We start from the raw sequence: 14,733 nt of genomic DNA, 5'->3' as shown, positions 1-14,733 counted from the left end.
TTAGCCAGCACAGTATTTTTATTTATTTTTACTTTTTTTTTCCATTTTATGTTTGAAACCCTGAGATAGTAGAGCCATTTTGTTTTACAAAGAACCACACTCTCATGCTAGTTTTTTTTTCTTTCTCTCTCTCTTCTCCATATTATCATATTTTTCTTCTCATCGTCATCATCTACAACACACCAACGGAGAGTCTGTAGTCTAAGAAACAAGGCCATGCAATTTTTTTTTTTTTTTTGCTAAAAAGTCTTCAAAGAACGTGTTTTCATCCCAAAACTTATCAAATCTGTTTCCAAATACATTAATTAAATTAAACAAAAACAAGAGGATCAAAATGGGATGCGCACATCACAGGAACTTTGATTGAGTTTTTTTTTTTGTTTTGTTTTAAAATTAATTAAAAAGGAAAAAACAATGTGCGCACACGTTCCAAGAAAGATCTTCTTACATGGCCATATTCTGCCTTTTTAAGAAATATGATTGCAAATTTTGAAATTAAATGGGGGGGGGGGTTTAAAAAGGTACAATAATGAAATAAATTATTAATTTTCGCTTGCCATCAAGGTTATTCACTTTTCTTTTTCTTTTTTGGTAAAAAAAAAATTAAATACAGTACATGCGAAAAAAAGCAGGAAAAATTATAAAAGAAATATAGATCTTTTCAATTTTGTTCATAAGTGAGTACTACGAAATTTCGAGAACATTGTAGTGTTCGAGTAAAAATATATGAAAAGGTACTGATCCAATTCAATGAACTTGGTAATTTAATATTAAAAAAAGTATACTAAATATTTATTTGACTGAACATTCGACTATAAATGTTTAACCAGACAAATACATAGATAACTTTTTCTTTTACACAAAGTGACGTGTAAAACAAACACTTCTTGAGCAACAATGTAAAAACCCAAAATAAATCGCTCCATCAACACAGCCGTAAATTTTTCTCAAAATAAATAATCAAACAAGTCAATTTATTTTTTCTCATCTTACTGCCTCTAATACTGTGGTGAAACGTCCTGAGAGATTTAGAACCGGAACGGAGATTAAGAAAAAAAAAAGGGGAATACTTTAAAAATTTTTGAATACTATAAACAAAATAAAATTACATTCTATATTGATTCATTTACATCAAATAATTCTTTTATAACAAACTTAATTGAATCTAAATATCTTCAATTATTTTTACGATACGTAACAAACACAAGTTCCCCCCCTCTCTTATGTGTCAAATTTTACAGTGGATTATTTGAAAAAAAAAAAATTTCAATTGGCTTTGTCTCCCTCCCGCAAATACACCTTGATGGCTACGAATATTGCATTCATAATAAAACAAAAAATTCTAAAATATTAAAAAAAAAAAAAAATCAACCGATTCAATTGAAAAGGGATTTTTGATATAACAAGTAAATTAAAATCAAATAACATTGTAAAGTAAAAATAAGGAGAAAAAAAAAAGACTGAGAAATTATGATGATAAGTTCCCTGAGACACTGCAGACGCGGAAAGTGTAGTTTTAAAACTGTACACATCATAGTAATAATCCCTGCCCTAGAGGAACGGCCGAAGCCTGTTGTTTAATAATAATAATAATAATATGGTTCAAAATATGATGTTCCAATGAGGTATATCATAACGCCGGCGCACGCACACACACACACACTTTTTTTTTTCTCCATTCAATCTACGATTGCCGGCAAATTTCATCTTCTCCACTCGAGCAAGTTCACATAAGTTGACTCGCTTTAACATGCCCATCATCGTTTACTTCAATTATACGGACACTTCTTGCCACGAAGGACGAGTTCTCAACTTTTTTTTTTATATCAACATTGATATGAATTTCTTCTCATTACTTTTTTTTTTTAATATTTATTAAACGCTTGATTTATGCTGTTTCTAGGAACTGTGGTCGGGCAAAACGCGCATTACGCACGTGCCTGAATTGTAATAGTAATTAATAAGAGAAGGAAGTTTTTCGTGTTTCTTTCGTTTGTGTGTGTTTTTTTTCTTCTTTCTTACTTTTCCTTGCTGATGTTTGAAGGAGGAATTGGGGGAAATGGGGGGCCAGAGATCACGTACACACATGATCACGAAGTAAAGGGTTACGTAGTGGGGGGGGGGGGACTACTCACTCTTGACGATGGAGGTAGCGGTGTTGTTGTTGTTGGGCGAGACGATGGCCGGGGTTCTTGAGGTAGCATGTTGAGCAGCGCTGGTCGGAGAGATTGCGGCCAGCACGGAGGAGGAGGACGTCGTACCAGACGTCATAGATAGGTCGGTGGCCGTGGCCGCTGGTGAATCCGGAGGTGACCCAGCGGCTGCGGCGGCGATTGAGGTAGCTGTGGCTGCAGAAGTCGGAGGTGATATGCCGAGGGCGGCCGCGGCGGCAGCAGCAGCCATCGACAGGGCCATGCCCGGTGGCGTGACCGGTGAGACCAGAGATGGTGGACAGGACGTCGTCATCAGGGACCCACCACCGCCGCCACCCATGGGAGCCGTGGTCGTCGGCGGGTTTATGCGCTTCTCCTTCTGCCGCCGGTTGCAGAACCAGACCCGAACCACTTCTTTCTCCATGGTTAAATTCTCCGCAAGCATGGAGATCTCCTCCGAGGTCGGTTTCGGATTCTGCAGGAACGCCTTCTCAAGGGCCAGCCTTACGGTCGTCTCGATAGAGGTCCTTTTCTTGCGCCGCCGGCCGATGGATTCCGGCGTCGTATGGGCGTTGGTCAAAGCCGCCGGGTTGTTCATGGAGGCATCCGCGTCCTCCAGCCATCGTTGGAGCAGTGGCTTTAACTTGCACATGTTCTTGAAGCTGAGGTTTAACGCCTCGAACCTCGAGATGGTCGTCTGACTGAAGTCATTGCCGTATAGCTTGCCCATGGCAAGACCCACGTCCCCCTGGGTGAAACCTGTGGGCAGAACAACATGTCAATACAAACGTAAATTTAATACAATAATCGGCATGCATACCAGCGTAGTCTGAAGACAAAATTTTTATATTAAAACATGGATGATATTTGAAAAACATCTTAGAAGCAGCACTAAAGCAGGTCCGGGGGCGTATTTCATTCTCTTCAACGAAAATCTCTTCCACTTGAAACTTTATTTAACCTTCATTGAGAAGGAAAAATTAATTTCACTTGCGAGATTTTTATCGAATTACGAATATAACTTCGGACCCAGTACCGTTCAAATGCCAATCCATACACAACTGTCACGGCCTGTGTCCGTTCCGAGAGACCCGTCTCGTGTCTCCGAAACATATTAGGATCGAATTCTGAACTGCACCTGACGAGTAAGAATGAATATTCTAGTAGAATAGAGGAAAAATATATGGAGTGGTACACCCGCACGACACCATACAAAGGGGGAAAAAATCGCGAGTATATATAGAAAAATTTTAGAATAAAATCCAACACGGTCTTTCACTCGTTTGCGGTCGAATTGAACGCCATAATATAAAGAAAATGTAAAAATCTGATTGATTCTGCACAATGTGGTATTGTATGCATTTAGTAAAGCAGCATAGAAAAACTAATAAGATGTAGAAGAGAAGAGAACGCGTCTCAAAATCCTACCAAGTTTGATTCTCCTCTGCTTGAACGTTTTTGCAAACTGCTCGAGCTCCTCAAGATCTGTCATTTCTTCTGGACTTGGTTCTGTAGGTCTTGGCTTTGGCGGGTGAACAGGACTCTGAGCATGAATATACAAAAATATTTGAAAAAAGCGAAATGGTGAGAGGCAGAAAAAAAAAAAGCATAGTGAGTGGGCTTAGTCATTAAGACTTAATCAGGGATCGAAAAAGCAAAAAATAATTTACCTTTTGTGCTTGAGGCATCTGTGCCTGAGTGATGATGACGGGCTGATGGGATTGCAGTACTGAAGGAGGTAGAGATGAGGATGACGAGGGTGGCTGAGGAGGAGGGGGAGGTTGCTGCGATGCTGGTGACTGATGCTGCTGCTGAGGCGCTTGAGGTCTCGTCTGTTGCTGTTGTTGCGATGGCGTTTGCTGTTGCGACTGTTGTTGCTGCTGTGACTGTTGCTGCAACTGTTGAAGTTGCTGCTGAGCGCCAAAAGCTGCTGCTGCGGCTGCCTGCGGAGACAGCACTCCCTGAGATAATGAAGCTTGACTGGCATGGAGTTGAAGATTTTGCAGAAGACCCTGCTGTAGAAGACCCTAAGAATTACAACATAACGTTAGAGCGATCTCAAAGTTTCTGGCACCGGCAAAAAATGTCCACATCATGAATCGGGGGGAAAAAATGCAGTATAATATACCTGGTTTTGAAGAAAGAGCTGAGCCTGAACGTTAGCAGGCAGCTGGTTGTGCTGCATAAACACAAACTGCTGCATACTTTGTAAACTGTGTTGCTGCAGCTGCTGTTGCAACTGCTGCAGATCCTGAGCACTGAGTTGCAAACCCGCAAGTCCTGAGTTAACTGGAATCTGAGCAATAACGAAAACAGGATACAATCATTGAAGAAATTGAACAAGAGTGATGAACACACACATTTCAAAAATCAATATGCAAATGAGAATACTGAACCAATGATGGGGGAGGGGGGGGGACTTCCAAATATTTCATCACATGATGTTAACTAAAATAATTTTTTGTATAATATCATATAGCATTAATTTTGTATGTGTCAGTACAGTATTATAAACACGATTCTCTAATTATAAATATCCAGAAATTTGGAAGTGTTGAGGCATATATATTAGGAATAATTAAAACTTACTTTAAGCTGCTGGGCAAGACCAGACATCAACATTTGCTGCTGGCCCTGAGCTCCAGCAACCATAAGCTGAAAGCGGAGGGGAAAGAAAAAAAAGCATCCAATGAAAAAAACATATCTTCATCAAGCAAATAAATAATGTTATACGCTGTATATGATTCTTTTCATACTGTTATTAGAAAAATATCAAAACTTCACAGAGCAATTATAATTTCAATTTCTTGAGACACAGATTCAATCGGATGGCCAACATAAACGAGTCATGTTTAACAAATCCTAGGCGTTAGGTCCAGGACCGTCTTAAGAACATAATGGCCCCCGGTGGCTAAGTGATATTTCTGAGGTCCTAACTGGTTAATTCTCGAAAATTTCAACCAGTTCTCATTTTTGCGAAGTACAAAATTTAAGACTGCACTGCCTACGTCCCCAAGGCGACTGAAAAATCTGTGTTGCAAAATTCCCAATAAACTCCGCTTGACCAAAACTCTCCTTGACCAAAATCTCCGAAGAAAAAAATACAATTCAGAATCTCAACCTTTTGTATCGAGCAACCTTTTGTAACCCTTGTTTATCGAGTTCAGTTTTTTTCTACTACAGGATTTTTGTTTTGAATATTTGAGTATTTCTCTGACTCTTCAGATCGCCGGAAACTCGTCGCACAAAATTTTCTGTGTGATTCTGCAGTCCAAGAACAATGCAAATTTTTTTTGAAATAGTCGTCAAAAAAAAAAACAAAAAAAAAAACCGCACACACTAATTGAGGTTACTGATTATTTTGATACGATTCTTGAGATGTATGTTTGTTTAAATGCTAACTGCCGGGAGAAGCTGAAATAAATATTGGTGCAGTTCAAAAATGTCCTGAGGATCCAGGTTCGAACCCCGTTGACCGCAACAGTGGTGGTCGGCTAAAGTTGGTTTTCTGCACTTTTCCAGCTTCGAAGCGCGAATGCGAACCGGTCACTCATTTAGAACAGTCTCTCCGTAGAGAGCAGGCAGACCTACAACACGATATTGACATAACGTGAAAATTCAAGCATTTCCAGCTTTACTTCAGAAAACGGAAGGCAGAAGGCAGCACGAACACGAAACAAGCGCCACTCAATAACATAAATACTTTAGGGCCACACATTAAGGCATTTGCCAATTTGTTACAAATTCCGTAGAGGAATGCGTACGAGATGCATGTACGGTTAAGTAGTAGTAGTAGTACAAAAATGTGGATTTCATAGACGTGACGCAGAGATACATCAGAGATAATATCATGCGGTTAATGAACATTAATTTCCACCAGAGCTCCCCAAGATTTAAAGTATCATATATATCTACATATATATATGAATCACATCAATTCACATTTTTGCCAATTTTTGACTTTTGGTTTCACTGGTTTGTTCACTTTTGTCTATATCTGACTGGCATAAAATATTAAAACAGTCGATGATGAATTAATACCTGGTTAAGCGACAGCTGTCCCGCGGCGGCTGCAGCAGCAAGAGCTGCGGCCGTCGAGGTAGCGATGCCCGACGATGTCGGAGAAGGGGACGATGAGGAAGAAGACGACGAAGGATTCTTGTTAGATGAGATCGACGACGAACTGATGGGATGACAGTTGCTGCTGTTGTGGAGGTTGTGGTGATGCTGTTGCTGCTGCTGTTGACCTGACATGCTGGACGTGCTGGAGGGAGGCAGCAGCCCCTGCCCGTTTGTCACCGAGTGGTGGTGCAAACCCCTAGGATGGATAGTGGCGTCTATGGGCTCGTCGTTGTCATCTTCTTCATCCTCTTCATCATCTTCGTCATCGTCGTCCATAGCCTGAAAAACAAAAATATCTCAATGATGTTCACGAGTCAAGTTTTTGAAGCACGAATAATGCGAATGAAACAAAATGTGCAGATATCTCAAAACAATCTACATGAAAGTTCCGTTACCATGCTTATTAAAGGAATTTAAAAAAAGGAAAAAAAGATACATTTTCTGAGAGGTTAGTAGCATTAGGTGACTGATATAAACAGCATAGACAAGACTAAATTTCGGGTCAAAATCTGCCCTCAATTGGGTGATCGGTCGTCACCGTTTAAGTCCAACAGATGCATGTTCTTGTCGAGCAGCTTATTATATGACCATCAATATTCTTCAAATTATTATTTGAATAACTAATTGTCAATCATGAGCGGCATCTTACGGACTGAATGTCGATGACCAATTGTAGAAAAGTTCGAATATTATTTCCTTTTAATGCCCACCGAAACAGGTGCTAGTAAATTTTAAGAAGCAGCAAAACGTATGAAGAAAAACCTTTTCCGCTTAGACCGCATACCGTATTCCCACACAGCATGGATTTCAAAGAACTAAAACGAAAAAGTCTGGACAAACATCGCACAAGCACAGCATGCAACACAAACAACTAGATGGTCACTCGGGAAATGGAAGTTTTATCCAGTGTAGGTAGAGAGAAGGCCACATTACCATAGACACAGAAGAGAGCTCAGGGAAAACCCATTTTTACGTATATATACACGCTCTTTTTAGAGTGGAAAGCATGCGTGATACAGAAGTCAAACATGGTAATTTCCCGAGAAAGGGAGATGGGAAAAAATCCGAGTATGTGACACATGACATCTGCATAGGCATCACACAAGAGATATAGCTACAGCCTGGATAGCTAAAAAAAGAAAGAAAAGAAAAGCAGAGATATATAAGGAATGTTTTCGAATTCCGAAAAGAGAGATAGATACTGATTACACGGTAACATAGTAGGAAAGAAAGGAAACGGAGTATGGCTTAGCCAGGAAGGGACAGGGAAAGATTCAAAACGTAATTCAAACTCGTTCCCCTTCTCCCGAATTCACAAGGAAGAAAATCCATCTCATGGGTTTCTGGCGGTATCTTTCAGCCTGTCCACTATATGCATAAAATCCCAGTGACCATCAGGGGTCTCCCCAAAGCTCTTTTGCATCAAACGAATAGCCCAAAGCCTCTGGTCAGAATCCCTATTTCCTTCTCCCACTCTGCCTGGCATCAAACTTCCCTAACCGATGGCCACGGATACTCTCTCACAATCCCCCCTCCTCCCGCTTGTCCATGCAAAATTACAATGCACGGTCGACGAGAAAAAATGGTATGTGGGTGGAAGAGAGAGAGAGAGAGAGAGACATCGGGTGGACTACCAAATATCGAGTAGCGGTGGGAAGAAAGGTAGGGTGGAAAAATCGACGAAGGTTGCCGTATTCAAATATTTCTTGATGTGAAACAAAACCCTGGTCAGTTTCTCGCCAATTCTAGCAAGTGCGATCATTCTCTATGGAAAGAGCAAACAAATATCCTGATATAATAATTCGTATAACTTTTTTCACAATGGATAGCTTCAAGCACAGTTTCATCATAATTTGATAATAAAGAAAATTTATTTAAATTAATAAAAAATTAACAAATTGGAATGGAAAACATATATAACGTTGATAAATATAATACATTAATAGTGTACTGTAAAAAAATAATGGAAAATTTTATGACTTGAGAAAACAGTTACAAAAATTATGAAAAAAAAATTAAGTGAACCAAAAATATCTAGTTTTTAAAAGTTTATATTTCTATAAAAATTATAACATTTAAACTAACTTTTAACTAACATTTTAAACTAACTTTACACTAACATTTTAAACTAACTTTACACTAACATTTTAAACTAACTTTACACTAACATTTTAAACTAACTTTACACTAACATTTTAAACTAACTTTACACTAACATTTTAAACTAACTTTACACTAACATTTTAAACTAACTTTACACTAACATTTTAAACTAACTTTACACTAACATTTTAAACTAACTTTACACTAACATTTTAAACTAACTTTACATATTTCATTGATTACCATCAAGGGCTGCTGCAATATTAGCACATTATCTGCAACATTATGAAACGTGGAATAAGGAGAAAAAATTGTAATAAAAGAAATATTCATCAAGTGAACTATTTGGCAGGTGATCTTAGTTCTAATTAGAAAAAAACACTGTCTTTCAAATAATTACATAACAAATTATCAAACCTGGTACTTCAAAGTACCGTCGGTAGATAAAGAGTCGGTAGACAAAAAATGAAGTGATTGAAACATTAAAATGATATTCCACTTGAAAGCAAATTAATGAATAAAGGGTTAAAATTAGAAGAGAGTGCGATGCTGTTCATCAAAATTTTCTTCTTTTCTTTCGATTTTTCAAATTTTATTTTCAACAGAAGAAAAACCAATCATTCCCAAAATCAAAAAAAATTTTCTTCAAAGACAAAGGAAAAAATTTTGGACAAAAACAAAACCATCATATTCGTCAGTAAACCCGTTAAAAAAATGATGACGTAGATCAAGGATTTGTAAAACTGTGTGCAACAAGTGACGACCCAACAAAAGTTTTTCGAAGAGATTCTTTGTTGAACTACTCTGGGGAGCTCCGGGTAAGCGCTGATTAGGGTGAGGGCGCCACGGATGGAAAAACGTTTGAGAACCCTGATTAAGATAATCATTATCATATTGTATTTTTAGTAGCATATAACAGAAAAAGAAGAAGACACTTTTTCCGTTTGAGCGACCTAAAGAAAGGTAGATCGTGAATCTTAGTTGCCCAAGGATTTTCAGATGCGTATTCACAGAGAGGCTTGGCGGGCTATAGACCAGGCTGACAAATTCGGAGGGGCATCAAATTTGGGGAATAAGTGGTTAAGAAAATTATTAGAATTTTAGCATACAAACGGTAAAACCATAAATCTGCCTCTGTGTAGAGAGCGAGGGACTAAGTCAGTGAGTGACTGAACGAGTGACCTACAGAGTTTGCCAGCATGTGAGTGAACAAAATCGAGTGCAAGTACGTGAGGGCTTGGGCAAGAGAGCAAAGAACCAGTCAGTGAGCGACCAATAAGAGTGATCTAGAGAGCGGGAATCCAGTCAAGGAGCATCTAAAAGAGTGACACAGAGAGTGTTTGAGCGTGAGAGTGACCTAGAGATCAAGACACCACGAGTGACGAAAACAGTGTGTAAGAATGTGAATGACAAAAAGAGCGACCTATAGAACGAAGAATCAGGTCAGTGAGCGACAAAAGAGTACCCAGGGAGTGCGCAAGAATATGAATGACCAAAACAGCATGTGAGTGATCAAAACAGCGTACAAACATGTGAGTGATCAAAACAGCGTGTAAGCATGTGAGTGATCAAAACAGGTAAGTATGTGAGCGACCAAAAGTGACCTAGAGCCAGAGGCGTATTTCCGGGAGCGGGGGCGAAGCGTGTTATAGCGCAGGCCTGCAAAACCATAAATCCGCCTCTGAGGATTTTGAACCAAAATTAAATGATAGAAATATTTAATATCATTTACACATTTATTTAAGATAATCTGAACAGCACAGGCAAACACTTCAACAAAACGAAATCGAATTTCACCAAATATAGTCGAAGAAAATTTACTCGATTGGAAATTCAGAAAAGTTCGTCTCTGAAATATTAAAAAAAAATTCTTTTTATTAATTTAAGCCTTGAGAAAAAGTTGAATATTGTCGATTTCATTCACCAAATAACAGTATTGGCGATATAAACAATGCGATAAATTTGACAACGTGGCAGCCTAGAAGATGTAGATAGCATGTCCAGCAGAAAGAAAAAAACTGAAGGGAAGACTAGGGAGGTATGGGATTTCGAATTGGATGCAAATCACAGAGAACGAGATAAATCACATCCCAGCAGGAAAAATACCACCTTTGGCGAGCCTAAAGGAAAATTTCTGGAAACGTATGCGGGCAACGGGCTCGATTTCTTATTCCTGTTACACTCCTTGTTGCACCATCTTCTACCAGGAGGGAAACAGCACCATATATATATATTTTCCTTTTTTTTAGTTTCCTTGTTTGCATGTTTCCTGTTTGACACTGAAAACTGACACGCGTGGGCAGGGAGGACATACGGGGGGGGGGGGGGGGGGAGGACTGGACAACAACGAGGAAAAAATATGCGTATATCACGGTGGGGCTGTGCCGATCGAAATGCTGAAAAAAAAATTTTCTTCATTTTTTTCTTTTGCAAATCGCTGTATCGGTGGTCAGCAGCTCAAGAAAGAAAATGGATGGACATGTGCAACAGCAAGGGAGGAGGTGAGGGTAAGGAAACAGGAATTCAAATTCCCTGGTCAAAGGAAATTCAAATCGCAATTCGATATGGACTGTGAAAGATTGCATCCTGCTCTTTTTTTTTTTAGAAGAATATATTAAATTTTCTTCTTTTTTCCCCATCTCATGCCATTCATTTTACTATTTCCTTTTGTCGCAAAAATTGCGATTTTCTTGACAGCTTGAATAGTTTTTTTGTACATACTTGTTCCATTAATATTTCACCAATAAAAGAGTATGGGGTTTCCATTAAAATATATAACTAAACCCCGGGGCCCACTAAGTAATGAACTAGAAGGTGAAATAAAACAGTGACTTGCAATGCACTGCCACTGTTTTATTTCGAATGAAGTTGTTTAATTCAGGAGGACGAGGGAGAGGGGTAGTGTGTGTATGTGTGACCTTGACGTATTATGTTGTCAAAATTAAGCTTGTTTTGCGTTACACTCGTGCTGCTCTTTGCTTTCTATATTTTGAAGCGAAAATGACAAATGGATTTTTCATGTTATGTAAGTTAAAGATTTACCGGTTCTTTCTGAATTTTAAAATAGGAAACCGGGTTGCATTCACTCCACGAATTCGGAAAATTACAGCCACGTACTACATGCCATCTAATGATGGATTTTGCTCATTGTTTCAATGATTGATGCACACACACACATTAATCAAAGAAATATAATTACACGACATTCATATAAACTCCATCAAAAAAAATCGATTTTAATATAACATGATGAAATTTAGTTTTTTAATAATTTAATTTATGATAATTTTTATAATAAAAGTTATCTGAATAGGCAGACACTTACGAGGTTGAGGGCTTTGTCCGAATAGACGCTGTCCGCGTCCCGTCCGCTAATGTCCCCGCTGGCAGACACGTGACTAGAGCTGCTCCCTTGCGAGTTCTCTTCTTCTTCTTCTTCATTCGAGAAATCTCCATTCATACCTGACTCTGAAAAAAGAAGTCAATCTTATTGAGCATGCAAATTGGAAAATACTAGAAAAATATTTAATCATATTTCGTTTTCCGTTCTAATATTTATCCTAAAATTTTAAAAATATTTAATCCTATTTCGTACAATGTAATAAATATGATTAAAGTTCGAGATAAATACAGTACAGTCACAGATATCGGTATAGCGTCACCCATGGGGGCTGAATAAAGATAATAAAGATGACTTCTTCATAAGCGGGGGGGGGGGATTAATAACGAGTAATCACCATTCACTAATATGTCGGCAGGGATCAATAAAAAGTGAAGTTATAGGCCGGGAGACGTTAAAAGTGATGACGTTATACCGAGGTTTTACTGTATATCCATGTAAATTTTATTCACAGGTAGGAAAAATTGCGGAAACATAACATATCAAGTAAAATTTTTTTATAAAACAAACATAAACAAACATAAAAATTAAGATGAAAATAACATTACATTCCGGATGAACAGATTAACGAAAATATACATTAATATACATTGCTCATTTATATAGATATGCTCATAGATATTCATATAGACTGCTCATTCATGTATGCATCAATTAACCGAATGAATAAGAACAATACCGTGGAGTAATTTTGATTTACATGTATTACATTTCGTCGATATTAGTTTCCATATAATCGTTAGAAAAGAATAGTAAAAAAATATTAAAGCGACCAGATTCAATCAGAAGTAAATCGTTGCAACAACGATATGACCGAGGCTATTTCGCGGTAAGAAATTACATTAGAACCTTCATTATAACGGACTAATTGGGGCTAAAGGTTGTCCGTTTTAATAAAAGTCCGGATTATAACAAATAATTCTTATAGGGTGTAATGCTATATGGTGTACATTAATGAAAGTACAGTAGTTAACCCATTAAAAGTGTTTATTCTATATTATAAAAAATATAATAGCCTTCAACATTAGTTGAATTCGAAAAATATGTTTACACATGCACACTCCATCAATATTAATTTTTCTGGCTGGCGAGCGGTATGAGTAGTGCAGCGCATCCATGTTTACGCAAAATAACACAACGACCGATGTTTAATCTCTCGTTGGGAGTGTAAGACTCCTCAGATAAAAATAAGCACCCCTTTACTATTATTAATTTTTTTAACTGTCCGTTATAATAAGGATCTACTGTATTATAAAGAGTTATAATCATATACAGTCAAGCGACATCACTTTTTCCCGTTATAGATAACACAACCGGGCAAGACATTGATATATACGTCATGGGCATAAAATATTTTTCTTTCTTAAAGAACATTAAATCGTATTTATGAAAAGAAAACTTGGCAAGGAAAAGGCTCTTTAGTTTGCTTGAAAAAAAAAAAATGTTGAATGACTCACGAGCAAGTAGGCCAGCAGTAATAGAATCATGGTGTACGACACCGAAAACAGTCCTTGCCGTGTTGTTATCCGTAAACTGACCTTCAAGAGGTTTCTCGAACTCTGCTGCTGCTGTCCGTTTTTCCGTGAAGGTGGAGGGAGCTTAGATTATATCAGAGCAAACGAACGCCTGCAGTCAACGATCAAAAATGATCCAGAGTAAGAAAAAAACAAGAAAACACGCTCAGTCCTACCTATCCGCCAAGTACACATCTACAATATGGAGAGAGTTCATATTTATAAACTCTCAATGGTCGAACACCCACATTCCGGCGTGGACATATAATAATGGCTTGAAGAAGAAGAAGAAGAAGACGAAATAAAACCCAAGAACGAAGTATTGTACACCAATAAAGAATGAAAAAATAGCAGTATCATGAAGATGTGATAGTTGTCCGTCTATAATAGCCATCGATTTAATGTGCAAAAATTCTTACGGTGGAATTTGTTTAAATCTCTTGAACATGTCACTGAGCTAATAAAAAAATCATTTGTATCATGTGTATTCAAGCTCTCATATTTTTTATGTGTAAACTACACCAGCAAGAAATTCAAACAAAAAATTTCGTAAAAATAGTTGAAAGTAGAAAAATGTCCTACGTGTTTTGAAAAGCTCCACCATACCGAACTAACTAACTTGAGAAATTCTCTGCTTTTTGTGTAAATTCTCATTCACTTTTTTGACACATCCCCCCACCCACTGAAGTGAACCTGAAAAATTATGTACATATATTTTATTTATTATCATCTATGTATTATTCCCTGCCTGCTTGTGCTGTTAACGGTTTTTTTTTCATTCCATTTTAATTGGACATGTTTGTTTTGTGAGATGAAAAAATAAATAAATTATACTGGAACAGTCAAATCCCGATTAAAACCTGAGTCTAACGATATTCAAGTCCATGTGAGTATATCTTTGCAAATCTCTAACCCCCTAATTTCTCTCGATTCAATAACAATTCATTAAATCAGGGTTTTATAAGATCATTTATTATCAAGGGTAGGAACCGTACTTTAGAGTGAAGCCACTGGAACATGTTAACATGTTCTTCATATAATAACCATACTCGATCTGACGGATAATCAAATAGAGAGAAAAAAAAAAAAATTGATTCAAAGAGAGCATTAAAATTGTAGCATAACATTCCAATTGGATTGGAACTCTGTAAAAACTAATGATAGAAATTCTATATTATGACACATAGAATCTCCCCCCCCCCCACCCCCGTAACTACCATAGTCATCTCCATTGCATACCCAATAAGATTCATGCAAGTGCAGTGATGACACAGGAAGAAAAAGCAAGACGAATAGAGAGAAAAATAAAATAATATTGTCTCTCCTACTGAACCAAGAACAAGCTCGATAAGGGCGAAAATTAAGCGAAGAATAAATAAATATAGGAATAAACAACATAAGTCAATATGAATCTCAACGCTTCATATACATATACCGTCAT

The 14,733-nt window shown here is 37.6% G+C and overlaps 1 protein-coding gene across 4 annotated transcripts in view; it reads right to left on the bottom strand.

Annotated features, from left to right (window-relative positions):
• Window positions 1-238: 238 nt before the first annotated feature.
• Window positions 239-14,733, bottom strand: part of LOC149076121 (uncharacterized) — a 489,131-nt gene continuing 474,636 nt past the window's right edge. For all 4 annotated transcript variants that reach the window (XM_089243651.1, XM_089243650.1, XM_089243653.1 and 1 more), the window contains 7 exons: window positions 11,704-11,846; window positions 6,195-6,554; window positions 4,743-4,808; window positions 4,282-4,449; window positions 3,824-4,180; window positions 3,582-3,696; window positions 239-2,912 (listed from right to left, as the gene is read on the bottom strand). In XM_089243651.1, the coding sequence (XP_089099777.1) occupies window positions 2,128-2,912; window positions 3,582-3,696; window positions 3,824-4,180; window positions 4,282-4,449; window positions 4,743-4,808; window positions 6,195-6,554; window positions 11,704-11,846 (1,994 nt within the window). In that variant the 3' untranslated portion in view covers window positions 239-2,127. The remainder of the gene's footprint in view (window positions 2,913-3,581; window positions 3,697-3,823; window positions 4,181-4,281; window positions 4,450-4,742; window positions 4,809-6,194; window positions 6,555-11,703; window positions 11,847-14,733) is intronic.

The sequence above is a fragment of the Pholcus phalangioides genome, unplaced genomic scaffold, assembly GCF_987345545.1.
Source record: "Pholcus phalangioides strain wild (caught in Gottingen) unplaced genomic scaffold, Ppha-v1.0 ptg000015l_1, whole genome shotgun sequence".
Classification (NCBI taxonomy): Eukaryota; Metazoa; Arthropoda; class Arachnida; order Araneae; family Pholcidae; genus Pholcus; species Pholcus phalangioides.
This window is presented reverse-complemented; position numbering and strand designations above follow the sequence as displayed.